General features: G+C 39.7%; 1 protein-coding gene across 8 annotated transcripts in view; it reads left to right on the top strand.

The window, feature by feature from the left end:
• Positions 1-26,101, top strand: part of TRPM3 (transient receptor potential cation channel subfamily M member 3) — a 472,413-nt gene that overhangs the window by 358,320 nt on the left and 87,992 nt on the right. For all 8 annotated transcript variants that reach the window (XM_052777050.1, XM_052777047.1, XM_052777055.1 and 5 more), the window contains exons 7-8: positions 3,820-3,994; positions 18,209-18,332. In XM_052777050.1, coding sequence (XP_052633010.1) covers positions 3,820-3,994; positions 18,209-18,332 — 299 coding nt within the window. The remainder of the gene's footprint in view (positions 1-3,819; positions 3,995-18,208; positions 18,333-26,101) is intronic.

Below are 26,101 nucleotides of genomic sequence, written 5' to 3'. Positions count from 1 at the left end.
GTTATATGCCATGCAACTGGTGTGACTATAGTAGTTTAAAAAAATTTTAAAAAAAGTAAAAGAAAAGAATGCAAGAGGAATTTTAAAAATGCTTTCAAATGGCCAATTCATTGGCCCAAAAGGGCAAAAATAGTTCAGCTGTATAGACTAACCATCATTATTTGTATTATTAGAATTACATAGCTGATCAATATCCAGCAGAACACACCGAGACCGAAAAAACTTCCAGTAGACTGAAGGAACCTGCTTTAGGAACAGTTTGACATACATAAAGTGGCTGCATCTATAATGATTTTTGAGTGTCACTCCAAACTCAGAAAGTTTTTCCCTTTTAGTCTTACTAGAAGGCTGTGAAGACTTCACTCCTCTGATAGCCAGAAATCTTCTGAACTCCATCTAAAACTATTGACGGCCAATGTGCTGTATGTCATGGGGATATTCAGACATACTGTCTTTCACCCTTCCATTTGCTAAGGTAGATGAGCCAAACTCATCAAATCTTGTCTCATAAGATGGGGTCTTGATTCCCCATATACTCCTTTTGGCTTTTTCCTCCATTTGTTCCAGTTTGTTCTTTTTGAACATGGGTGAGCATAGCTGCAGACAGTAGCTGTGGAATTTCATGAGTGGCTTGCACAATGGCACAGATGTGCCCATATTTCCTACTGAAAATGCTTTGCTGGGTGTATTCCAGGGTCATACCTGCCTTCTTCATAGCCTTTCTACACCAAAGACTCAGTTGTCCTGTGATTAGCTGGATCACACTTTTCTTTTTTCTAGTATTTCCTCCTAATAAGTTCCCAGTTTACAGCAGAATTTATTAATCACCAAGTAAATGACTTTGCATCTTGCAGTGTGAACTTTCTCCATTTCTATTACTCAATCCTTAATGTTATCCAGACCCAATTTGACTCATTACTCAGAACGCTGCTGAATATTATTTTATTAGCAGATGTCAGTACCAGCTCTACTTCTTGTTTTGCAGCCATTAATAATAATGATAGGATCAGGGTAAGTTCTTCAAGAAACTCCATTAGTACTACAGTTCTGTATACAACTCTACTCATTAGTTAATCATAAACTTTCAAATCTGTGCACTTATATTCACCTTTGCTAACAATTTCATATATGGCATTTAGCAAATACTTTACAAAAGACCACCATCAGCCATCAGGCTTTTAAACACACCACTGGGGGGAGGGGTGTCCATAATGAAATAAAATGGGCCCTACCAGTCAGTTTCCCGAGGAAAATACTACACTGCCAAAGAGGAATGCTGATATAAGATTTCAGCCAGCTGTGGGCTTCCTAGTCAGAGTTCATTTTAGATCTGCTCTGTGATCAGTCTTTTGAGCAAGGAGGACTGAAACAAAAACAGTGAAGGGAAATCTTTATTCAACTACCACAGCAGAACTAAAAATGCTAGAAGGATTGGCTATACAGTGTAGTATAAAGAAAAGCTACACAACAAGCAGCAAGTACTGATAGAAAGTTCAAAAGACTTGATAACATTACATTAGCCAGATCACAGAAACTAAGTGATAAAATATCTCCTTCCAATTCTGCATTAAAATTTTAACTGATGAGAGTCTCAGCCACCATGTGATTATGTTGGGAAGTATCATAAAGAAAAATATTCTGCACCAAGAATTTCATTTTCATTCATCTTCTGATAGCAATTGTCTTACCAAAAAAAAAAAATATTCTTGTACTAGACATAACTATAAACAACATTTCTTTCATCACCTAGTTGCAAAGGAAAACCTGGGCAGACTTGTGACGTGAGGTTCTCTGCTGCATGCTCAACTGCAACCAGTTGTATCGTATTACATGTATTGATATAGGAATAAAATCGTATTATCTATAAGATTCTCAGAAAAAATGGGATTTTATTGCTAATATCTAGAATGGACTTTTAAGGGATGCAATTTTAAGCATGATTAAAATGAATGTAGGTAAACAACGCAAATTTGCCAAACAAAATTCATCTTTAGCTTAAATCCCTTAAAATTAATGGAAGTACATGTGGGACAGGTTAACCCATCAGACTTATAATGCACTCTTCTTAAGCAAAGTTCTTAATTTTCCTCTCTCATTTAACTCCATTCCCCAAAACTGCTTTTCTGCTAAGACCTTTGAAAAAGAACTTAACCACCAAAAGAACTTAATGATTAGGTAGAGCAGCAATTCAGGGAAGTCCTTAATATTAATAAAAAATTTAATGAGTGAGCTCTGTGAAAATCATCTTGTTCATCACCTTGTCATATTCTACCCTTCTTACTCTCTTTCATTAGCCTGAATTTTATAACTCTGCTTATAATTTTCTTAACATAAATAAATACTATGCACTTTACTTAAGTCATGTATTAAAAGAGCCACAAACTGACAGTAGATACAGCCATAACAAAGCATGATGAATGTCTCTCCAGGAAATACAATGTTTGCTTGTGAAGTGGTTCAGGAAGTGCTTACAATATTTTGCTGTTGTATATAAGAGCTGGGTTTTTTTCTTTTTTAAAGAACAGTTCACTTCATTTTTTGACAGTAATTCAAATCCTTAAAAATTTTTGTGACTATCAAAATTCATTTGATTTGTGAATGTTTCTAGAAGGTCTAACCAGATCTAATGTTCTAGTCTCATAGGCTTACCTTTGGTTCTGTGGACTGAACGCCCTCTGAATAGAAACCTGAGGCAGTCATGTCAAAACTTGTTGTTGCCTGCCCTCATGCAACTTTTCCCAACCCAGATATTAACAGTTTTGGGGCACTCTTTTTATTTTTCAGTGAAACATCAAAATTTTGTGCAGAATGCATATAGTTTTTCTTAGGAAAAGCTAGTTTAAAAGGAAATTTTTTTTCTTTTCACAAAACAATGCTAATAGAAAATATTCGACTAGTTCTACTGCCTGAATCCTTTTGAATGTCCCAGTCTCAACTGGTCAAGAAGTGACAACCATAAAAGCTTTTTCAGTCATGTTAACACCAGCCTGGTGTCAGGTTGCCTTTCTCTAAATCCATAAGACTTTACTGGCAAAGTCTGTGCTACAACTTTTGCAGAGGGCTCCCATCTACTTGTACCACAAGTATTGAAAATGAAGATGTCCCTCCTCTGGTTCAGCACTAGTTCAGCTTGCTCTGGAGCAATGTCCCCAGTGTGAGGTCTGCAAATCAAGGAATATGCTGCAAAATTTGGAGATAATTCAGGGAAAAACTGTGAGACTGACTAGAATTGGAAAACAAGTATTGCATTGACTCATAAGAGAATATGTTTGGTTTATCAAAGAGAAGGTTAAAGGGCTGTCCAGAGGCAACCTTAAAATGCATCTAATACAGCAACAAAAATATCAAAGGGGCTATTTTAAAACAGCAAGCAAAGCTACTGGAAGACCCAATGACTGAAAACTGACACCATGCAAAATCTAGATTACAAGCAAGCTACAAAGTCATGTCTCTGAACATGTTAGGAAGAATTGTGGTAGCTTCTCCATGCTTTCAAACCAAGATTTTATCTTTTAAAAAATTCATGGTCTGTTTCAACCATAATTATTGTATTTAAAACAGAAGACAATTCTAGAAAATCCTGGTTTATGCAGTGGAACCAACAAGATGACTACACGTGTCCCTTCTGTCCTTAAAATCTATGATTTTCCAAATGCCATTTTCTCTAACATAACACTGTACAGTCACAATGCAGTAATTTCAGTCTAATTTTTTTTTTCTGTCTTCTGTTATGTTTTGTTTCCTTTGCTGGCTTTGCAATTTTTTGTTCCTTTTCTTTTTTGTTTGGGTTTTTTTGTTTGTTTCTTCCTTTTACTCCAGGAATTGGTCAAGGGGTTCCAGTGGTGGCCCTCATTGTGGAAGGAGGTCCCAATGTTATCTCCATCGTTCTGGAGTACCTGCGAGACACTCCTCCTGTTCCTGTTGTGATATGCGATGGCAGTGGCCGGGCATCTGACATCCTTGCCTTTGGTCACAAATACTCTGAAGAAGGAGGGTAAGTCATTTCCTAGTGTGTGTTCTTTCTCCATCCACAGGTTCAATTTGGTGGTAAGAGAGAGACCAGGAAATTATTAGCAATACACTGCAAAAGCAATACCTTCCTCACATGGCTGTTTCCATCATCTGTACAGGTGAAATATTGAATACATCCAGAACACAAAAAAGGGGAGAGTTAAAGCAACACTAAGGAAAGTCTACAGAATAAAACAGTGGTGTAGAAACTGTATCATATGGTTACTTGCCATGACATGTTAATACCTTGACAAGTACAATGTATGGTATCTTGCAGTTGCAGGTCAAGGGATTCAGTCAAAGGGCGTGGGGAATTATTTTCACTGGCTTAGGTATGCTATGTCATTATAATATAGTGTACTGCTGTCTTCAGGTTTCATTTAGCCCTATATGTTCATATAAGCTAGTTTGTATTCACCTTGCTTATTGGGCATGATTCTGCACACCTATATTCACACATGACTGCTGGTGCACTGATCTGTTTGCACTGTCCCCCCTTTCTCTGCAGACTCGAGGTGAGGCAGGGATAGTATTTAACTTTTATTATAGAACATTCAAGTGTGGCTTTGTTGATTCAGGCTGTAAGCATGCTTTGCAAGTTCCAAAGCACATATTATTACTGAATGCCCAAATCTTTAATGTTCTTTGTTCTTCTTTACCCCCAAAAGATATTTAAACAACCATAGAATCACAGAACAGTTGAGGTTGGAAGGGACTTCTAGAAATCATCTGGTCCAACACCCCTGCTCAAGCAGGGCCACCTACAGCCGGTTGCCCAGGATCATGTCCAGATGGCTTTTGAATATCTCCAAGGATGGAAACTCTACAAGCTCTCTGGGCAAACTCTGCCAGTGCTCAGTTACCTACGCAGTAAAAAAGTATTTCCTGATGTTCAGAGGGAACCTCCTGTGTTTCAGCTTGTGCCCACTGCCACTAGCCCTGCCACTGGACACCACTGAAGAGAGTCTGGCCCCATCTTCTTTACACCCTTCCTTCAGATATTTATATACATTGATGAGAACCTCTCTGAGCCTTCTCTTCTCCAGGCTGAACAGTCCCAGCTCCCTCAGCCTTTCCTCATACATGAGGTGATCCAGTCCCTTCAACATCTTAGTGGCCCATCGCTGAATGCTCTCCAGTATGTCCATGTCTCTTTTGTACTGGGGAACCCAGAACTGGACACAGGACTCCAGGTGTGACCTCCCCAGTGCTGAGGAGAGAAGGATCACCTGCCTCAACCTGCTGGCAGTGCTCTTCCTAATGCAGCCCAGGATAGCATTAGTACTTTGTTGTTGCAGTGGCACATTGCTGGCTCATGTTCAGCTTGGTGTCCACCAGGACCCCCAGGTCCTTTTCTGCCAAGCATCTTTCCTGCTGGGATGCTCTTAGGATGTACTGATACATGGGTTTGTTCCTCCCCAGGTGCAGGACTTTGCATTTCCCCTTGTTGAACTTCACAAAGTTCCTGTCAGCCCATTTCTCCAGCCTGTCAAGGTCCATCTGCCAAGGTCCATCTGCCAGAGGGCAGCACAACCCGCTGGCATATCAGCCACTCCTCCCAGTTTTATATCATCAGCAAACTTGCAGCGGGTACACTCAGCCCCATCTTCCAGATCATTAATGAGGATGTTGAGCAGGACTGGATCCAGTATTGGTCCCTGGAATACACCACTAGTTGCTGGCCTCCAACTAGACTTCATACTGCTAATCACAACCCTCTGGGTCCAGCCATTCATCCAGTTTTCAATTCACCTCACTGTCTGCTCCTCCAGCCCATACTTCAACACCTTCTGTGAGGATCTTATGGGAGACAGTGTCAAAGGCCTCACTGAAGTCTACCTAGAAAATATCCACTGCTTGCTCCTCATCTACCAAACCTGTTATTTCATCACAGACAGTGATCAGATTATCAAGGACGACTTTTCCTTGGTGAATCCATGGTGACGACTCCTGATCAACTTCATGTGCCTGGATATGGTTTCCTGGATTAGCTGCTCCATCACCTCCCCAGGGATCAAGGGGAGGTTGACCAGCCTGCATTTCCCTGGGTTCTCCTTCTTGCTCTTCTTGAAGATCCTGTGACCACTGTTTTTCTCTTGTCCTCATGCAGTTCTTCCAGTTGTCATGATTGTTTAAAGATTATGGGGTGGCCTGGCAATGATATCACCCAGCTCCCTCAGCATTTGTGAGTCCATCCCATCAGGGTCCATGGACTTATGTATGTCTGGTTCGTTTCAGTATTCCTTGACCTGATCCTCTTCTACCAAGGGTATGACTTCCTTCCTCCAGAATTTCCCCCCTGGTCTCTGGGGCCTGGAATTGAAGAAGGCACTCAGTTCTTTGGCCATTTCCATGTCCTATGTCACCAGGTCCTCTGCCCCATTCATTGAGCCTGTAGGAGGTGATACTTGAATATTAACCAGCTTTCCTGGGCCCCTCTTCCCTCTGGGTCTTACCCTGTAGGCCTCATCCAAGCACCAAGCAGATCCCCAAAGAAGCTAAAGTCTGCTCTCCTGGAGTTCAGGGCTGTGATCTTGCTTTTTGCCTTCTCCTTCCTCTCAGAATCTTGAACTCCACCAACCTCTGGTCACTGCAGCCAAGGCTGCCTTTGACCTTCACATCCCCATTGAGTCCCTCTTTGTTGGTGCATATGAGGTCCAGCAGAGCACCTCTCATTGGCTGCTCTGTCACTTGGGTCAGGAAGTTCTTGTCAATGCACTCCAGGAACCTCCAGGATTGCTTATACCCTGCTGTGTTGCCCCTCCAGCACATACATCAGTGGTGTTGATTCTCCATAAGGATGAGGGCCTGTGAACATGAGGCTGCTCCTAGCTGTCTGTGGAGGGCCTCATCCACTTGTTCTTCCTGGTCATGCAGCCTATAGCAGACACCTAGTACAATGTCACTCTTACCTGTCTTCTCTTTAAGCCTAACTCATAAACTCTCAGTTGGCTCATCATCCATCCCCAGGCAGAGCTCCATGCACTCCAGCTGTTCTCACACAAAGGGCAACTCCAACTCCTCATCTTCCCAGCCTGTCTTTCCTAAGAGCTTGCATCCCACTGTTGCAACACGTCCAGTCATGGGAGCCACCCACCATGTTTCTGTGATCCCAACAAGATTGTAGCCCTACAACTGCACACAGATCTAACTCATTATGTTTATTTCCCATACTGTGCACATTAGTATACAGGCACTTTAGAGAGGCACCCCGCCATACTGATTTCCCAGAAAGGGCTTTGGGGATTTCTCCATAACGGTGCCCTGTAAGCACTTTCTTGCTTCCATAAAAATGGTGGAGGTGAACTCGCTTAAGCCCCTTTTTGTTGATTTTGTGATCCCTTCCCATCATGTCACTCCTGGCTCTTTGCTCATCAGCCCTGTGTATCACAGTCTTACAGGGCTGCTGGTGACTCTCTCTCCCTCCCCCAGCATTCCTATTTTAAAGGCTTTCTTACCAGGTCAGCCATTTCAGCAAAGGTAACTTTGCCCTGCTTAGCGAGGTTGATCCCATCTCTCACAAGCAGACAGTGATCTGCAAACATGGTCCCATATCCATAGAACGCTGTCACCAGCACCAGCTCTTCAGCCAGCTACTGACCTGTATTATCAGTGTCCTTCTCCCCACACCCTTTCCTCTGACTAGCAAGATTGAGGTGAAAACACCACCTGGGCTCCTTGGTCTTGCATGGGTTAGGGTCAGGTGATGTAGATCCTTTCCTTGAAGGCACATGTGGCTCCTCTTCAACTTTGAGAGCAGTAAACCTATTTTGTAGTTGTAAGCTACAGGTGGGGCAGGAGCCTTACTCTTGGTGTCAGCAGTCACCAGCTTTCGTCCTTTGCCTTCTCCAGAGGTTACACTTAAATACTAGGTGTGTACACTGCCTGCACCTCTATTGCAGTTGGGGTCCAGGGTTCTTCAACCTGTTGCATCTCAGAGAAGATCCTGTCTACCTCCTTTCCATCTTCTCTGATGCCGTGTAACCCGCTCACTTCCTTCCATAACTACTATGTTTGGTGGCATAGCTCCTTCAAGACAGCAGACCTACAGGAAAGAAGGCCATCTCTCTTGGCATCAAAGATAAACCCTTCAGCTTGGGACTTGGAGAACTGCATCCACCACCCAGAGCTCCACCTGCATCCAAGCTTCTGCTCTGGCAGGAGCAGCTACTCCAGCACCTGCCACAAAAATTACCCTATGGCATGTCACCACCATACCCAAGACTTTTTACACTGGAAAAAATTCAGCTGAGGCCACCTTCTTTACACCCTCTTGCACAAGCTGCTGCATCTGTTGGCTGTAGTCTTGGCCTGGTTCTTGTATAGGCCTCTCTCATGCACCTGCTAATGGGTGCTTGACCCTCCCTAATAAGGGGTCGGTTGCAAATAAGGTTACAGGTACCCTGGGTCAAGGGCTGTTCATCATGCTCATTAGAAAATGCTGGAGCTTTCTCAGGCCCATAACCTGGCTGCCCTTACCTCATCCTTAGGCACCCTCAGAAGGTTTCCAGGTGTTCTCAATGATTGTGGACCTTGTCCCCAGAAGCTCCCAAGCAGAACCCATAGTCTGCTGCTCGGAGTAGGAAATAACAAATAAGGGAGGATTTAATAATTTGAGAACAAAACATAAAAGTGGAACCAAAACCCCCTCAGAGTCTTATAACTAAGAGCTATTTCATGCTTTTTGTCTAAGTAGCTGCAGTAATCTTCCCATCAGGATTCACTGGGAAGGGACTCTTGTGTGTGTGTTAGAATATGCGAAGATACATATTCACACCTACAACAGAGTTATGCAAATAATAAAACATAAATCTATCAACATTGAGCTCTAGAACAATCACTATTATGTTTTTTAAAAATAAATGTAATCATGAACTTGCTCAACCTAAAACTCCTACTGGGGATAAGATAGTTTTCCACAAATACTTAAATCCAGTTTATATTCAGGTTCATACATAGTCCAGTGCTGCATCTGGGATAGATCTGAATGTGCCAGGTTTCATCTGAATCTTTGAGAAGTTGTTTCTCTGGTTTTAGTGATCTCACTGTTAACACATTTAACATAACCATACTCAAACATGGTTTATCCCTTTGTTTGCTATGTACCTATACAGTTTCCATCTATTTTGTCTGTGTTCTGATGACATAATGAAAAAGAATACAGCAGAAGAGAATAAATGCAGTTTATTTCAATATATAAAGGGGGCTTATAAGAAAGATAAAGAGAGATTTTTTACAAGGGCCTGTAGTGACAGAACAAGGGGCAATGGTTTTAAATTGAAAGAGGATAGCTTTAGTTGGGCGTAAGGAAGAAATTCTTCATGATAAGGGTGGTAAGACACTGGAACAGGTTGTCCAGAGAAGCTGTGGATGCCCCATCCCTGGAAGTGTTCAATGCCAAGTTGGATGGGATTTTGAGCAACCTGACCTTGTGAAAGATGTCCCTGCCCACGGCAAGGGGTTGGACTAGATGATCTTTAAATCTCCTTTCCAACCAAAACCATTCTATGATTCCATGATTCTATTTCATCATCACAAACTCCAGCGTGTAAGAAAGGCCAGTGATAGAATCACTAGAGGCAGAACAAGCAAGTCATTTCTTGCCTGCAACTCTCAAGTCTGGCTTTGTGAAATCTATTGCTCTCCCTTTCTATGGGTCTTCTTTCTGTGGTGGTGCCATTCCAGGTGGTGCCTGCAATATTATCAAATAGCATAATTTTTTTTCGGGGTTTTTTTTTTTCCTGTTCACCTTGCACTAAATAGAATGCACAAACTGAATTTTGTAAAGCTAGCTAGTGGGAATTTCTGTTTGTTCACCCTGCTTCAGAAAACATCAGTCTAAAATGCAATGATATTTTGAAGAATACCACAAGTCAAACAACAATATTATTTATATTCATAAAAATATTTTAGCCAAATACATTAGACTTCAGATACAAATTGGGTACTTTTCACCCTCTGTAACCTACTTTTGAATAGTACTTAGCAATATGAGGAGAATACTGAACGATTGGCACATTAACAGTTCAGCTACTAGCTTTTTATTTTGGATGGAATCTAAGTAGGTTATACAAAACTGTGTCTATTAGATTTTAAATCAATGTAGCACATCCAAATTGCATGCAGAATTTAATTCTGCAGTCCACTGTGCAATCAGACTGTAAAGTTAAAAACCTATTTTAATTCTGGCTGCTGGCTGTGAATCAGGGTCTTCGCCAAGACACAGCATATCTTCCAACTGCTATGCACTGGATATCTGATCTGAATAATTCAAAAACCACATCATTCATGGCAGCAACAGACTCAGCACTTGCATGTTGGTATTATCAAGCTGTTTTTTCAGTGTCTTAAATTCTCACTCATTGCAGACCAATATGGATTCATTTTCTACATATAAGAATGTGTGGATATGTGTACTTAGCACTGATGTGATTTTTTAAGTTTATTTGGAAGTTTGTTTCCAGGGGGAAAAGAACTATATTTGGAGGTGAATGAGGACAAAATATAGCTCTCTGCTTGCGTTTCGATCAGTGTGGTGCCAATCCATCCTCTCAGAGACATCCTTAAGAATGTTGGACAATTGTGTATCTGCCCAACAGGTCCTTTTGTATTGGGTTTCACAGAATTGTGATGTGCCTGCCTTCCCTCCTCATTATTTATTCTTCCTAATTGATTTCACATAGTAGAAAAAGGAATGATTTTTTATATTAATCAAGGTGCAGTACCCCTTTGCAGTGTCAATGTATGTGCATCCTTGAAAAGACAAGAGACAAGAAGCTCGAATCTTCCTTGTTTTAAGGCCTGATTATAGGCTTTCCTCATGAAAGGAAAGTCCATACCTGGACTTATGCAAAGCATTTGACACTGTCCCACACGACATCCTTGTCTCTAAACTGGAGAGACATGGATTTGACGGATGGACCACTCAGTGGATAAGGAATTGGCCGGATGGTCCACACTCAAAGAGTTGTGCTCAACAGCTCGATGTTCAAGTGGAAACCAGTGACAAGTGTCATTCCTCAGGGGCCAGTATTGGGACCAGCACTGTTTAACATCTTTGTCGGCGACATGGACAGTGGGATTGAACGCACCCTCAGCAAGTTTGCCAATGACACCCAGCTGTGTGGTGCAGTTGACACGCTGGAGAGAAGGGATGCCATCCAGAGGGACCTTGAGGCTTGAGAGGTGGGCCCGTGAGAACCTCATGAAGTTCAACAAGGCCAAGTGCAAGGTCCTGCACATGGGTTAGGGCAATCCCAAGCGCAAACACAGACTGGGCGGAGAATGGATTAAGAGCAGCCCTGAGGAGAAGGACTTGCGGGTGTTGGTTGTCAAGAAGCTCAACATGATACAGCTATGTGTGCTTGCAGCCCAGAAGGCCAACCGTATCCTGGGCTGCATCAAAAGAAGCATGGCCAGCACGTTGAGAGAGGTGATTCTGCCCCTCTACTCTGCTCTTCTGAGACCCCACTGGAGTACTGCATTCAGCTCTGGGACCCCCAACATAAGAAGGCTGTGGACCTGTTGGAGCGAGTCCAGAGGAGGGTCATGAAGATGATCAGAGGGCTGGAGCACCTCTCCTATGAGGACTGGCTGAGACGGTTGGGGTTATTCAGCCTGCAGAAGAGAAGACACCAAGGAGACCTTATAGCAGCTTTCCAGTACCTAAAGGAGGCCTACAAGAAAGCTGGAGAGGGACTTCTTACAAGGGCATGTAGTGATAGGACAAGGAGTAATGGCTTTAAACTGAAAGAGGGTAGGTTTATATTAGGTGTAAGGAAGAAGTTATGCACTGTGAGGGTGGTGAGGCACGGGGACAGGCTGCCCAGAGAGGTTGTAGATGCTCCATCCCTGCAAGTGTTTAAGGCCAGGTTGGATGGGGAAGGTCAGAAGGAATGGTGAAGCATACTTTGAAGTAAAGATGTCATTGGAGGTAAATCATTTTCGAGGCCTCAGTATCTCATCCATCTCATTGAAGTTCCAGGGGGAAGGCAAGGCAGATGTGCAGCTTCCCACTGAGCTGAGGTTTCAGCATTACGAGTATCAGATATGCAGGATTAATGCAGGTAGTTTTTTTTAAGTGTGCCATAACTTTAATATCAGGGACTACATATTACCTTGGTCTGAAAAGTTTTGAACAGAGCGTTAAGAATGTACAAGGTGCCTACCTTTCGCTACAATCAAATAAAATTCTCAGTAGTAAGCTGAGTAAGTTCCCCGTACCTTTTATGTCTTAATGACAAACAGGCTATGTACACAGGACAATCTAAATGAGAAGGTGGTTTAAATATAACCTTCCCGATGTGGTAAACTGGAAGAATTATTTGGCTGCTCATCACTGTTGGCGCTAATTTAAAGGTCAGGTTCTCCAGGCTCTGAAACACTTAATTGCTCATTTCCTTTAAAAGTTGAAAATGTGTTGAACAGCATTAAGGGGTAAGAATATGAGATCGATCATAAACACCCAAATCTAGTCCCTACTAAGCCCTAAGTGAATATCCTAGTTGTTAAAAACTCCCCTCCATATAAAGCCAAAGTATTTTTGACTGTATAATCAAGGATGCCTTCTCATTTCATTGTCTTGCATAAAAGCACAAACTGGAAGTAAAACTGTAAAATGCAACTATTTATAGGATCATTCAGTAGTTTTTAATCCTCAGAGATTTTTTTTAATTAAATGCTGAATTTAAAATGAGAAAAATGAAACACTAGGTTAAAACTATGTCACTTTTTAGACAAATATTTCCTTACAGAATGAGAAATTACTTGCAATATTTGAATGCAGTCTCCAAGCTGAGTTTATTATAGCATATTAACTACTCCATCAGTTCTACTCCTGCAAGCTTGAGACCCTTAAGGAATTCAATTCAATGCCATAAAAATTTACTTCTTGCCTAGTGTTCACAAGGAAACATAAAACATTCTTTGTGCTTTAAATGGCCACCCTCACATGAGAATCATTAAAGATTGCCTTTGGATTGATCTGTCTCTGCATCCACTGTGGCATAGATTTTTGGCTTCATAACTGAAGTATATTACTTAAATTGCTTTTTTTCTAATAGGGAAAGTATAGGGATTTTTTACTTCGAGCAAAAGGGATCATAATGTAGGTATGATGTGGGTCTTTTGATCATGGGTACTATCACATCTGAATTATTTTGTAAGATTGTTTTCAGATTGCATATTTTGACATCATTACTTTTCTCTTGTAACAACGTACTTTGGAAATCAAAAGCTGGATAGAAGGTCATTTCTTTGTTGAAATACAACCATCTCTCTTTTGGTGATGGGGCAACCATTTAATAAACATAGTCAGGGAAAAATGGTGCAGAAGAACAACCACCAGTGAAGAGCTGCAAGTAAAGCTGATTTCTCATAAAAGCACCCAGAAATCACCCCTGTTTGAATAGAACAAAGGAATAATTACATTTATTTTCTGTCTTTTCTCATAACAATTCTATGCAAAATGTGTGGATTTTAAAAGTACGAGAAATTCAGTCAGTCCCACCGAGTTGCACAACTGTGTCTTATTTGTAATTCCAACAGAAGAAAATACCAGCAGAGCCTCTGGTCATGTTTCTTACATATGGTGTGATTGTCTCAAGTGCAAAGCATAATTAAAACATAAAATCCCCTAAGCTTCCCATAAAGGAGGACAAGGAATAGTTTTCACATCACACTGATATTTTATGGTTATATTTTCTTCATCCTGAATAAAAAGAATAATTAAAAAAAAAAAGAGTTCACAAATTAAAAGTTAGAAACAGATTATGTGCAGTTCATTGGAGTGTTTCATTTAGAGAATTTCAAAGCATTTTTATGTTTAAAAAAATCTATATTGAATCTGCATTTTGAAATTGGGTTAGAGCATAATATTTGTAAATTTCTAGTACATCGTACAACACCAGTACTAAAAATCTCTGGAGAAAAAAAGATGAAATAATTTAGGGAACTGGCTATGGGCCAGATCTTTCAAATACTCTCCAACGTTCACTACAAAATCATAGGCCATGAGTTTGAAAGACTGTAATGTTATTAAGTGGAATGTCTATTATGTCCTCAAATATTAGGCATGACTTCAAAAAAAATTTCTTTCTGAGGAGCAAGGATGTCAAACTGCTGTAATCTTTCTCTTCTGCATTGGCCAAAGCAATGAAGGGAGTTCTGCTCTGCTGTTTAATCTTCCAGCATATCTTGGACAGAAATAGCATGTCACTTTACTTTGTCAATTCAGTGTTTTCAAGTGGCCTCTCCTGATGGATACAAGACATCTTTCTCCCTTTTTCCCATAGTAAGGCCATACAGGTCAGTTCTGATAATCTGATGCATCAAGACTAATGTTGGCATCTTCTTAAAAAAAAAAAATTACTCTTAGCAACAATTATGAGTAGATTTGTTTTCTGAAACTAAATGTAGATTTATATAGTTCTACTTTAGATGCCAGATTTTGGACAGTAGGTATCTAAATTCCATCAGTAATCTAGCTCCTCTGAAGGAAAAAAAAGTTGGATACCTGGACTAGTAGGAAAACGAGCTTATCTTAGGTATTTAGGGAATGAAAGAACAGGTTTGAACTATCTGAGGAATTGTCATTTTGTTAAATTGTCGTTTTGTAGGACATTTCATTTAGGCAGGAGCGAGTTACCTGCTGTATTGCTTCCATGGCAAATTAAGTGGAAGTCAGGGAATCATGCCATCAAAATGCCCCAAACAGGACTTTATTGGTATGTTGCAAAATATTTTCTGAACTGAAGCCTAGCAGAAAGTTGATAAAAATACTATCTTCATCTGGCACTATTCAGTTTTCATAGGGTGGGAGTATGCTGACTCTGAAGGAAGTCATAATCACAAAGTTTCAGTCTGGTAAAGTGGGCAGTTTTATGCCTATGGAGGTTCATTCACATGAGGTTCACAATTCAGGACAGAGGCTGCTGAATATCGTGTTCCCAAGTTAGTGGCCGAGAATCTCCTGTGTTCTAGGTTATAACTCTAATCACAAGACTCAAGGAGCCATCTCTTTTCCCCAAAATCTAAAATTAGGAATCTGTGATTTCAAAAAATGTGTGCTAAAGTTGTATGTGTAACAAATGCGTTTGTCTTTGCATAGTGGATAAATCATCATTCCACCTGCAAGTCCCACTTATTTTGCTCACAGCAGTCTGTGAAGTTACTTATTTTACATGCATTGGATTTGGTGTATGCATCATAGATTTAGCCTTTAATTGCCTGGCACAGTCTGTATTTGTCCCAGCTGGGTTACACAATTGGGAACTTTGATCTGATACCTTCTAACATTTATAGATTCCTAAAGAGTAAATCTGGTATGTCTTGATATGACTGATTTCAGTTCACACAAAGCTTAGCTCGGTTATGATTACTTTATGAGGGAGCTTGCTATTACTGTTTCTATTTCTGATTACAATCACTTCAAGTTTTTAATCTCACAAAGACATTGAACAGGCTTGCTGTAGAATTGCAGACCAATGAGATGTTAAAAAAAAAGTACTTAGACTAGAAAACTGCATAAATCAAATTATGACAACAGGAAGTTTCTGAGCAGTGGTGCTTCAACAGATGTGTACCCCTGTAGTTAGGGAACCACTTCTTGATACTTTAAAAAAAAAAAAACCTCCATATCTTTCACATGGAGTGTGCTTTACATGCTGTTTGAACTTATGATATGATATGCTTTCTGATAGCTTTAATTCAGGAAAGGAAAGTGATGGCTGCTTACAAAGCCTCGGGACTTAATTCTGCTTTCACTCAATGCTTACAAAAGCAAATTTCTCATGCTTTCTGTGTGTGTTAGCCTGAGAGAGAGCCAATTTCTGAAATGAAATTTCAGGTTTGGATACTACAGGTTTTTTAAGGAAAATTAAATTATGGTGAGAAAACAGGATGGTTTTCATCCCAGGATCTTTGGAAATGTTTTCTGAAGTTCTGTAATTTCAGATTCTTCCAATTCCATGTATTTTTTCATAAGTGTCATATACTTTTCATACTGTTTCATGCACTTCACTTTCATGTATCATTTCCAAAGGAAATTAGAGCTTTATTTAAATCTTAGATTCTCCAGTTGATGTTTTTAGGAAACTTGTTCTTGGTGATTAACCCCTTTTTTCATTCTTAGTTTGAAGGATGGAAAATTGCATAGTTCTGAACCACTTATATTTACGGTGATAGCACCATTTTGTTAAGAACAGCCTTCCTGATTAAATCAAATTTCCAACTGATATTTTTTCAAAGACCCTAAAAAATGGGCTTCAGAATTTCTATCGTATATGACCTACTAATCTGCAACTCAAAGTATGTTGGTGCTCTTCAGGGTGTCAGCCTTTCCAAGTTGATTCTCTTTACCATGGAGTGAATCTACATTTCTGCCTGTGCTCTGACATTTTGTTCCATGTTCCCATGTGCTTGCACCATCCTTGCTTCTATACAGGAGGTCAGGTAATTTTTTTTATAATCCTCTGCTGTCAGCTCTCATTGCTGCCCACCAAGAGGGCTGGAGGTTTTAACTCATCGTATGTTGCCTTTTTGTGAGGGAAGCAAGTCACAATGCAGGGAAGGAGTGCTTACACAGTGAGTGAGCAGTAAGTGCAGTGTTGTCACCTCTCCAGTATCCCAGGAAAAAGTACATCTGGGGCCATACTGCTCCTCGATGAAAAGAGGAAGTGCAGAGGTAGACTCTCCATTCAAGAGGAGTCTGTAATAAAGTAGAAGACAACAGGAGGAGCCAGGCATAGAAAGAACAGAGATCCACAGTGTGGTCTAAAACCCCATGTAAACTCATTTTAATCCAAACACATTGACATATGCCTTACAAGCTTCTTTGTGAAGTGGAAGTCCTACACAACAGGGATATTTACAATCAAAGTCAAATTTAGAGTAGAGAACATATGCACTCCATATGTCAGGCCTTCTATATTCTCCTATGCACCTCTATACTTCTTTCCCATTCCCATTCATTGTCTCTTCTAAAGACATGTTTGCTGTAGGTATAAAGACTAGATAGTTACATCGTATTTGAAATTCAATTGCATAATTAATATCCTGCAGTCTCATTTGGGCTTCCTTACTGCAGAGAAGTACAGGCAACTTTAAACAATAGTGTGAAATAAACAGGGGTTTGGTCATTGTTCTCCCAAAGCAGCTGCCATAAGCTAACAATGACTTAGATACTGTGCTGCTTCTGATAATTCTTTGCAGTTGCTGCAGGGCTAAATCTTGTTTATCTTCTGTCATAAAATGAGTCATGAAGATTCTCTGATTTTCATTCCCCAGATGATCAACAATGACTTATCATGTAAAACATTCTGACTCAGCTAATTTAAAACACTCAGTTACAATTTTTAAGTGAGAAAACTGGTATAGTGTAGAAGCTTTCATACATCAAAAGATACATGTTCTAAATTAGAGCCCACTGTTTTGTAAGACATTAAGAACAGCAATGTTTCATCCAGAACAGTCTTGAGGAATAGGCTTCTTGATATCAAGGGGTAAGGTTCAGGTACTAATATTCCATGTAATATTACTATTTATTTCTGCTGTTGGGACACTTTTTGCAAGTACTAACATTAACACAGAGGAGGAATATAAAAATGGTTACTATTTAAACTCCTGGAAGATCAGTATGAACAAAAGCAAAATGGTTTCTTCAGGTGGACTTAGAAACAGAGAATTTTTTTCGTTTGTTTTCTTGCCTGGTCCTGTGCAGCATCCATAAGGTGAGTTGAAACTGTTGGGATATTCTAGCTAAAATCAAAAAAACTGACAACACAAATGCTCCCAATTTCATAAAATGAACCATGAGTTGAATTCTGCTAACTCACTGATAGGAAGAGGCCTTCATTTCACCTAGAAATGTGGGTCTCCCTCAAATCCAGACTGCCAATGCAGTTCTTGTTTTTGTTACGAAATCCCACAGAGCTGATGGTTTGAATGACCTTCTGTCATGCAGTATGTGGGAACTGAAATAAAAACTTTGGAGATGAGGGACCCCAACATGATCAATGTGTTTTTCTAGAACAGTGTTTTTCAATTTGTCTGTGATGGTTTCAGCAATTCATGTCCTTCAAACCTGTCCAAAATAACCTGCAGTGATTTGTTGTCTAGCTCATTTGTTTGACCCTTGGCTGAAGTTGGAATGTTCCCTCAAGTCTGTTTTTCTACTTTATTGTTTCTTTTTGAATTTCAGACTTATCAATGAGTCTTTGAGGGACCAGTTGCTGGTTACCATACAGAAGACTTTCACATATACCCGAACCCAGGCACAGCACCTCTTCATTATCCTCATGGAGTGCATGAAGAAGAAGGAGCTGGTAAGTTCACACTTCCGTTAGAGGCAAAGAGAGAGCTCAATGCGTTGTTTTGATCAAGTCTTTCAGGTCCTTGTTGAATGATTTCACAAATCTGATCACTGTGATCCAGACTCTAAAAGGATATTGTATCATGCTGACTTTTGTTTGCTCTAATCTATATTTTCTCATTTAAAGTGATTAATCCAACAGATCTGTTCCCTTTGTAAATTCCTCTACATTTCCTTTGACAGGACAAAATCCAGCTAGTAGAGTATGGATATTACTACTTTTCAGCCATCCTCAGGCATATCATGATTAAAATTCCACCTCATTCAACTACAGAAAACCTCAGAAGAAAGCGTAATTGTTTATCTGTCACTTGGATCATATTTTAAAGATGCTGTAGAGTTGCACAAGGATCACTAGGACTATTATTTTATTGTGAAGATGTGTGACAGGAAAAGAAAACAGCTTGTCCCCAAGGCTTCTATTCTGCAGTGGCAATGCTGTCCCTTTAACAGATACTTATACTTGATTGAAGAACACAAGATCATTCAACAATTTCTTGGAGCTCCATGAGGCTGCTTTTGCAGAAGCATTTTTGAAGCAAAATCACATTGTAAAAAACTTGGGATTCAATTCCAGGGATTTTTATTTCTTAAAAACTGACGGAATAGACATGCTTCCATTTTGTAACTTAATCTTTCTTCTAAGCTTTGTTTTCGGTTCATCTTGCAGCTTCCTGGAATTCCAAGCTGATAGCAGTCTGCAACACTTTGTGTAGAGTAACACTCAAGAGGAAAGATTGACTCAGTTGTTTTACAGAATTTTCATTTTCTGAAACTGTTTGAGGTTTTTGTGACTTCGTCCTCTGCAGTGCCTTTTAATTTTAGTTGAAAATATGGCACACAGTAATTAATACCACTGGAGGGGAACGGGGAAAAATGGTTAGGAAGTGTTAAAAAAAAGGCTGCCTTTCTAGACAGAGCTGTGCAAAATGGAAGATATTTCTTTGTATGGTTTAACTTGCCAAAAGTGCAGTGTTCTCTTCAGTAACCAGCAGTTCATGCATCCATCAAAAAGTGGTCAGCCTTCCTCATGCATAACTAATCATTTACATGTACCACAATCACCTGGCATGTACCTTGGACAATGGCAGAGAGAAGAGGATCCCAAGGACAACTTTTCAGGGAAGACATGGCAGCAGATCCACTATGCCGTTGCAATGTAGGTTGTTGATGGAACTGGACGTACAGCAGTCCCTGCTGCCTTCTTCCTCCCACAATCAGAATTCAAACTGTTTAGCAGACTTTAAACACCCTTAGCTATTCACAAGCAGTCAGTGTAGCCCATAAGGTATAGACTAGTCATGCCTTCCCTAGGTGAACTACATCAAGATAGAGTTCTTTCTTCTTTTTCTTTTTTTTTCCTCCAAAATCTCCTTTGTATTAAAGACTCTCAGAGAAATATATCGTGCTACAGAAATACTTTTCATATCCATTTATGATTGTCATGATGCACCATGACCTCCACAGCGCTTGAGTTTGCTTTACATGTGTAGTACATGTGTGCCTCAGTCTACCTTAATGTTGAATTTGCTGTAACATTTCTTATCAATGATTAGCAGAGAGAACCTCCTTAGGGAAACAGCATTAATTCTTTTATGCCCGTTTCTGTTAATGTAATAATAAAGTAATAGTAATAGTAATAATATGTATATATAGGACCTACTTGTGAACCAGTGTTCTGCATGCAAACATAAAAAACATACTTAATTATAGAAAATGGAAGAAAGGAATGAGGAAGAGAGGGGAAAGAGAGGGAGAACAAAAGGGAGGGAGCAAGGGGGAGGCAGGAAGGCAGAAAGGTAGGAAGGAACAAAGAATACAAACTAGAGGTAGATGTTGAATTATCAAGACTGGAAAAATGCAATTTTGGATTGTTCCAGACATCTAAATCCAGAACTGGAAGAAACTCTGCTACTGCAAAGTTAACTGTGAAGCTTTTGTCTGCAGTATTCACATCAAGATTTTTATTCCAAGCAAGACTGTGCATTTGTTACAAGTTTCTTTGCAAACGTGTAACCTCTGTCACCACTGACATTCTTTACCTGCACATCTTGTGAAGAGCTATTAGCCAGGAGATAGTTTGCCAAAATTAGGTGTTCTGAATTTGAATTTGTAACACTAACCCAACCATATATAAAAAGAATACATTAAAACAATTGTTTCTCTTTGGTACCTCAGTTGTACTGAGAGTGTTAATTTTAACAGTGGTATACTAGAAAGATTTTATGTCTGAGGTGTGGTTGCTAGGCTAATGGTGTCCTTTAAGACTCATAACCTTGTACATGAATGTAAAAGAAAGGTGATACTCATAATGATGAAGATAGCATTACCAGAGGAGATGAATGACCTTGGAGGTGTGAAGCATTCCGAGGAGCGAGTGGTGACTTCACTGGTTCTACAAAGCCAGATGTTCCATATTTCTATATCTGTCCCACCTCTTGTCCTTCCTCAGGCTTGACCTTCTGATCTAGTTGTGCATAAGACAAAACAGCTGATGAACTGACTTCATCATTAGTCTGATCTCTCCTCTCCCTAAAGAAACAAATAAAAGGAAAATGCAAAAGATTGTCTCAGAGAAATCATCAGCAGCCAAATTTATCATGCCTGTTTTCCCTAAGTTCGTGCTCAGTGTGCCTGACTGTCTGACTTAGTGGCTGCTGAATTCATAGGGAACAAAGTAGACAGTGTAAGAGAGGCTTGTCATATTACAGTGTGCAGCTAAACAATTACGTGCAAACAGGCAGGAAGATGCTCTTCTAGTAAAGTACATAAATGCAGATGAATCACAGATGTGGAGAGAGAAAATAAAATGCAAGTTAATCTCTTGAAAGGAATAAAAAGCTATATTTTAAATAATTTTTCCTACTCTACCTACTTAGAATGTGTAAAAAGACTGGCATTTCTTTTATAAATTTGACATAAGTGTGGTGGCCAGGGAAAAAGCATAATCATAACAAAGATTATTCCCCTCACAGAACACCAGATTTTTCAAGTTCTGACATTTTGGACTTCACTCTTAAAGAATGGTCTGTGAATTGTATGCCCAGGGACCATCATTATTATGGTGTGCAATGTTCCATTTATTTGATAAAGTGTAAGTTCATTTGTTGAATAAAATCTGAGTACACAAGCTGGATAATAAGGTGAGACCATAGCAGAGGAAAGATCTAAGTCTGTTAGGTTTGCAAGACAGAGTAAATTCCACTTCTCAATTTAATGAGTGGTTTTTATTAAATCATAAGCTTAGCTGTGTTGATACTGCAAGCATCAGACTTTATATTCAGAAATGTATTTGGACTAAGGTGCTTAATGAGGTCTATGTATAAAAAGCCATTTAAAATTAAGTAGACTATATAGGTCTGTATATATAACTGTAGATTACAAGGGTAGGAGAGTGTTTTGTATATAATTCATGGTGAGTCTCTACTGTCATATTTACCTAGAATTCTTTAAAAAAGTTTATGCTAAGAAGTTCCTAAAATAGGACCATGAAGGCCCACCAAAGCTAAGTGGGCAGGAGGCAGTATTGTAAAGTCCAGTCCACACTTCTTTTCAAAAAGCACCATGAACATTTTTTCTACATGTTCTCATCTCCTGCATGCAGCTCATGAGAAGCTAAAACAGCCCATTTGATTATACCTTGCCTGCCAGTAAAAAAAAAAAAGAAATTGAGGGGGAATTTAAGAAAAGAAAGAATTTTTTGCTTAGGACATTTGCATTCCATATCAATTAGTCCAAAGCTACAATAAGATGGAATTCCATAAATGGAAAAAAAAAAAAAAAGATAAGTAGAATGAGGCAGTCTTCAAGGATGTTTTTTGATCTTTCATTCTTTTGTGGCTACCTCGCTGATCTCAGAATACAAAGAGCAGGTGAGGGCACTGCCTGAGGACTCATTCTGGCAGGGATAATTCCTACTGGAGCCCCAGCTTGGCCCGAGAGTCAAGTGGCAGCAAGGAAGGGAATCCCTCAGATAGCAGGCTAGGAGAGTTCACTTCAGATAGTCACTAAAAACACGTTGTGTTGGGTTACAGTTCAGAAATCTGCTTCCAACTCTGCAAAGGAGTATTTATTTCTGTCTCAGTAAATAAATTAACCTTATTATTTTCCCTGAAAGACAGTAATTTTAGTGTTTGAGTTTTCTGACAAATACAGGCTGCTCCATTCTTTTAGGAGTACTTAATCATTTCACAGCTTAGACTGTCATGTTGCAGGAGTGCTTTGTTCACAAATCACAATGTGAATTTCTCAGAAGCCAGGATGCCTTTTCCAACAAGCTGTGTGGATCCATCTGTGGAGCTTCATTGGGCAGGCACTGGGAAAGGCCACTTTGGCAAGCCAGAAAGTTCCATGTCCCTGAAAACAGCCACACCTTGTTGCAGTGAGATACATTTGTCATAAAACTAATGCTTGCAAAATTGTGCTTTGAGAGTGAATAGGCCTAATCTTATATCCATTTAATAGAAAAGGCATTTGCCATGAATCAGGATAGGTCCAGTCTGAGTACCTTACTAATCAAAAAATGGCACATTAACACCCACAATAAAGACTGTGTACTGCCTGCTGGTTAAGTTTGTTTTCTTATTACTACCATAACCATTTTCTGCTAGATTTGTTTCCTTGAATATTTGAAGGTTCAGTTACTACAATAAGCAAACCATTAGTGCCACTGCCTACTGCTGCATTACAAGAAGGGTTTGCAGGACAAAGAGCGTATGGATGGTGGGCACAGGTTTGTGTGCATCCATGAATTCCTGGAACTCATTTCCACATGGAGACAACAGATACAATTTAATCAGTTTCTTGCTAAAAGAGAAACATTAAAATCCCATCTCTATCTCATGTCAGTGAGTAATGGATATTTTTTACTTGCCTCTCCTTTTCTTTGTTATTCCTGTATGGTCGCTGTGACAAACATAATGGCTGCTTGGGCATAGTGTTCTACATTGTGTGTTTTTCTTTCAAACAGACGGATCCCAATTGTCTAGAAAAGCACAGTGCATGAGCAGGCTGTGTTGCAAGGCTAACATTCATACATCAATATTATCTTACTAATGCAGGGCTTTGACTCAGCTTATTGGTTACTTACCCAAAGTACTGGGAAGCTGTTGAGTGATTTAGCAGTTTCTTTCTATTTGGACTATGATTAAGACTTATTCCTCCTCAGTGGTTTCAGTTTTGTCTGACTGAAAAGGCTGGAGCAAACCTGTCCATGTTTCTGGAAGAGTTTATACTGGTAAGAGCTTGTCTTGATCATATACTGGCTGCAAAAAACATAGTGCTTTTCAGCTGGATGTGCAGGATCAGTGAATTTGTATGCTAATTAAACACCATCTGCAACAGTTTATTAGCATACACATAGATATATTCTGAATTAAATATTAGCTAAATCAGATGGACTTTTAAGAATTTACCAGCATATTGTCACTTCATTTGTTTGGCCCTTCCCAAAGATTATAAAGTTCATTCAGATCCATTTTTTAAAAGAAATTTGGCTTCAAAAACAAATAAATTATTTCAGCTAAGTGCTGATGGAATCTTTTTTATAGAGGAGGCAGAAGAGGGCTTGGTGACTTCTCAAGCAGTAAAAATCAACTGTAGTTCCTGCAGAAGTATAGTTGCTGTGAACAGCCTGTAATTTGGCAGTAGAGATCTGGTGCAGGAAAGCATCATGTAACTACTGGCCTGCTGGCTGCTGAAACAACTTGTCTCTCCCTTGGAAACACTCTGTGAGATTTCCAGCATAAAGTGTACAGATGCTAATTAGTCCTCTGCGTCCAAATGAAGGTACCAGTCCTCTTCAGCAGTGACTGTAGCAAGTCTCCTAATTTTTTCATGAAGGTTAAATCTCCTACCCAGTCAATGCAAATCAATAGGATTAGTCTAGAACGTAGGCCCTACCTTTGTAAGTAAGCATTAAGATGATGATTACAGGGTAGTTTTAAATTCTGCAAACTTCATTTGATTTCTTTTGCTGAAGAGATAAAACCATATTTGGTTTTCTTCTGCTGCTAAGAAGTCAGATGAAGTTAGCTGGGCTTTGCCACTGACTCCATAGAGAATGAGATCTAATCCTTAAAACTGGGGTTTTCATTTCAGTAATTCAGAGAACAAGTTCCACAAGCAAAGCAGCTATATACATTACGGAGGAAAAAAAAAAAAAAAAAAGAAAAGAAAAGAAGAGAAAAGAAAAGACAAAGGCAGCTGTTGTATTACACTGAAGCCCTGAAAAGCTTTTGATCCTACCAGCTGCTTTTCAACTGCTGTCAGATGAGGTAGGGCTTCTGCTAACAAAGCACAAGAATGTCAGACCTACCATTGAAGCAAAAGTGTGCAATTTAGGCAGTTATTTGGTCCATCCTGAACCTCTGCTGTGCCATCTTCAGCAGAAGTCTGTAAAGACCAACATTTCTTTTGTTGCTTACATTCAGTAAGTAGACATTTTCTGTTTTATTTGGTTCATGCTGCCGCACAATTATCGCAGATGGAGTCACCTAGTAGATACTAATGCAACTTGCTACAAATCTCTTCTCTTCCTACATATTCTGTGATTAAAATTGCAGCTACAGGTATTAAATTTAGAATGTTTCTTTTCCCTCTAAAAATATAAACTTGTGAAAATATCCATTACCCCACTTACACTATTAACAAGTAATTCTGGGAAATGCACACTGAATCGTTATACAGCTCTGCAATTGTCCCAGTAATGAAAGTGAAGGCAAAACAGTCCTGTGTGGTACAGCAACTTCCACATTAGATAATACAGACCAATTTTTGCAATCCAGGGAATTGGAAGTGTTCAATGCCATTTATAAACTCCACAACACTGTTCAGAACCCTTTCTTAGTCCCTGGCTCTTTTGTGTCTTGGGAGTTGTAATTTCTTTTGCCTTTCTTAGAAAATATACTTACTCTTTCTGTGGCTTCAGATGGGGCATTGAGACCTATTAATTACTGCTATAATGTCTTAGTCATAGACAAGGAGCTTACTGTATGAGATGCAGGTTCTGTGTAGATACACCAGTAACTGCAAATTTACAGTCTTATAGGAATACCTTACACTAAGTGAGCTGCCTTTTCCACGTATTACCTACTCAGTCTCACCGCAAACCAGCTAGGACACTAATGGTTTGTGGCTGGTTTTGCTGTTTGGTTTCTGTCTGTTATCATGATGTTGTTAACCTAAATACAGAATAGGCATATGCCTGCATCATCTATAGCAAAGCAACCTGGGATCCATGTACTGTCAGACTATTTGAAAATATGTTGCAAAGCCAAACTAGAAATTGAAGTTTAAGATGGAGCAAGAGTCTCCAATACTGTTGCCACCCAACCAAGTCACCATACTTCCTTTTAAGGTCAGCATTTTCAGTTCGGATTAGAAGACATACGTGTGCACGTAAGTCCTGCAGACAGCATCGTTTAGGGCAATGACTTGCAAGGCATAATTTTTCAGTATATACAGCAGTGGGAATGACCAAACTGAATTGTTCTTCTCTTAAAGTAACAGAATATTAGGTCTATCCACCTCAGTGATGAGGTTTTTACATCACTCTTGGCTTTGCTATTAAACTTTGCCTTGAAAAAAATTCAGGTTTACATTGCTTAGTATCCATGAGCAAGAGATGGTTACAGGTTAGATTATCTCACTAGAAGCCCAGAATGACATTAGCTTGCTTGGCTGTTTTTCACAGAAATTGTCCTACCCAGGACTGTTAGTTTA

This window comes from Harpia harpyja, chromosome Z (assembly GCF_026419915.1).
Source record: "Harpia harpyja isolate bHarHar1 chromosome Z, bHarHar1 primary haplotype, whole genome shotgun sequence".
Taxonomy (NCBI): domain Eukaryota; kingdom Metazoa; phylum Chordata; class Aves; order Accipitriformes; family Accipitridae; genus Harpia; species Harpia harpyja.
This window is presented reverse-complemented; position numbering and strand designations above follow the sequence as displayed.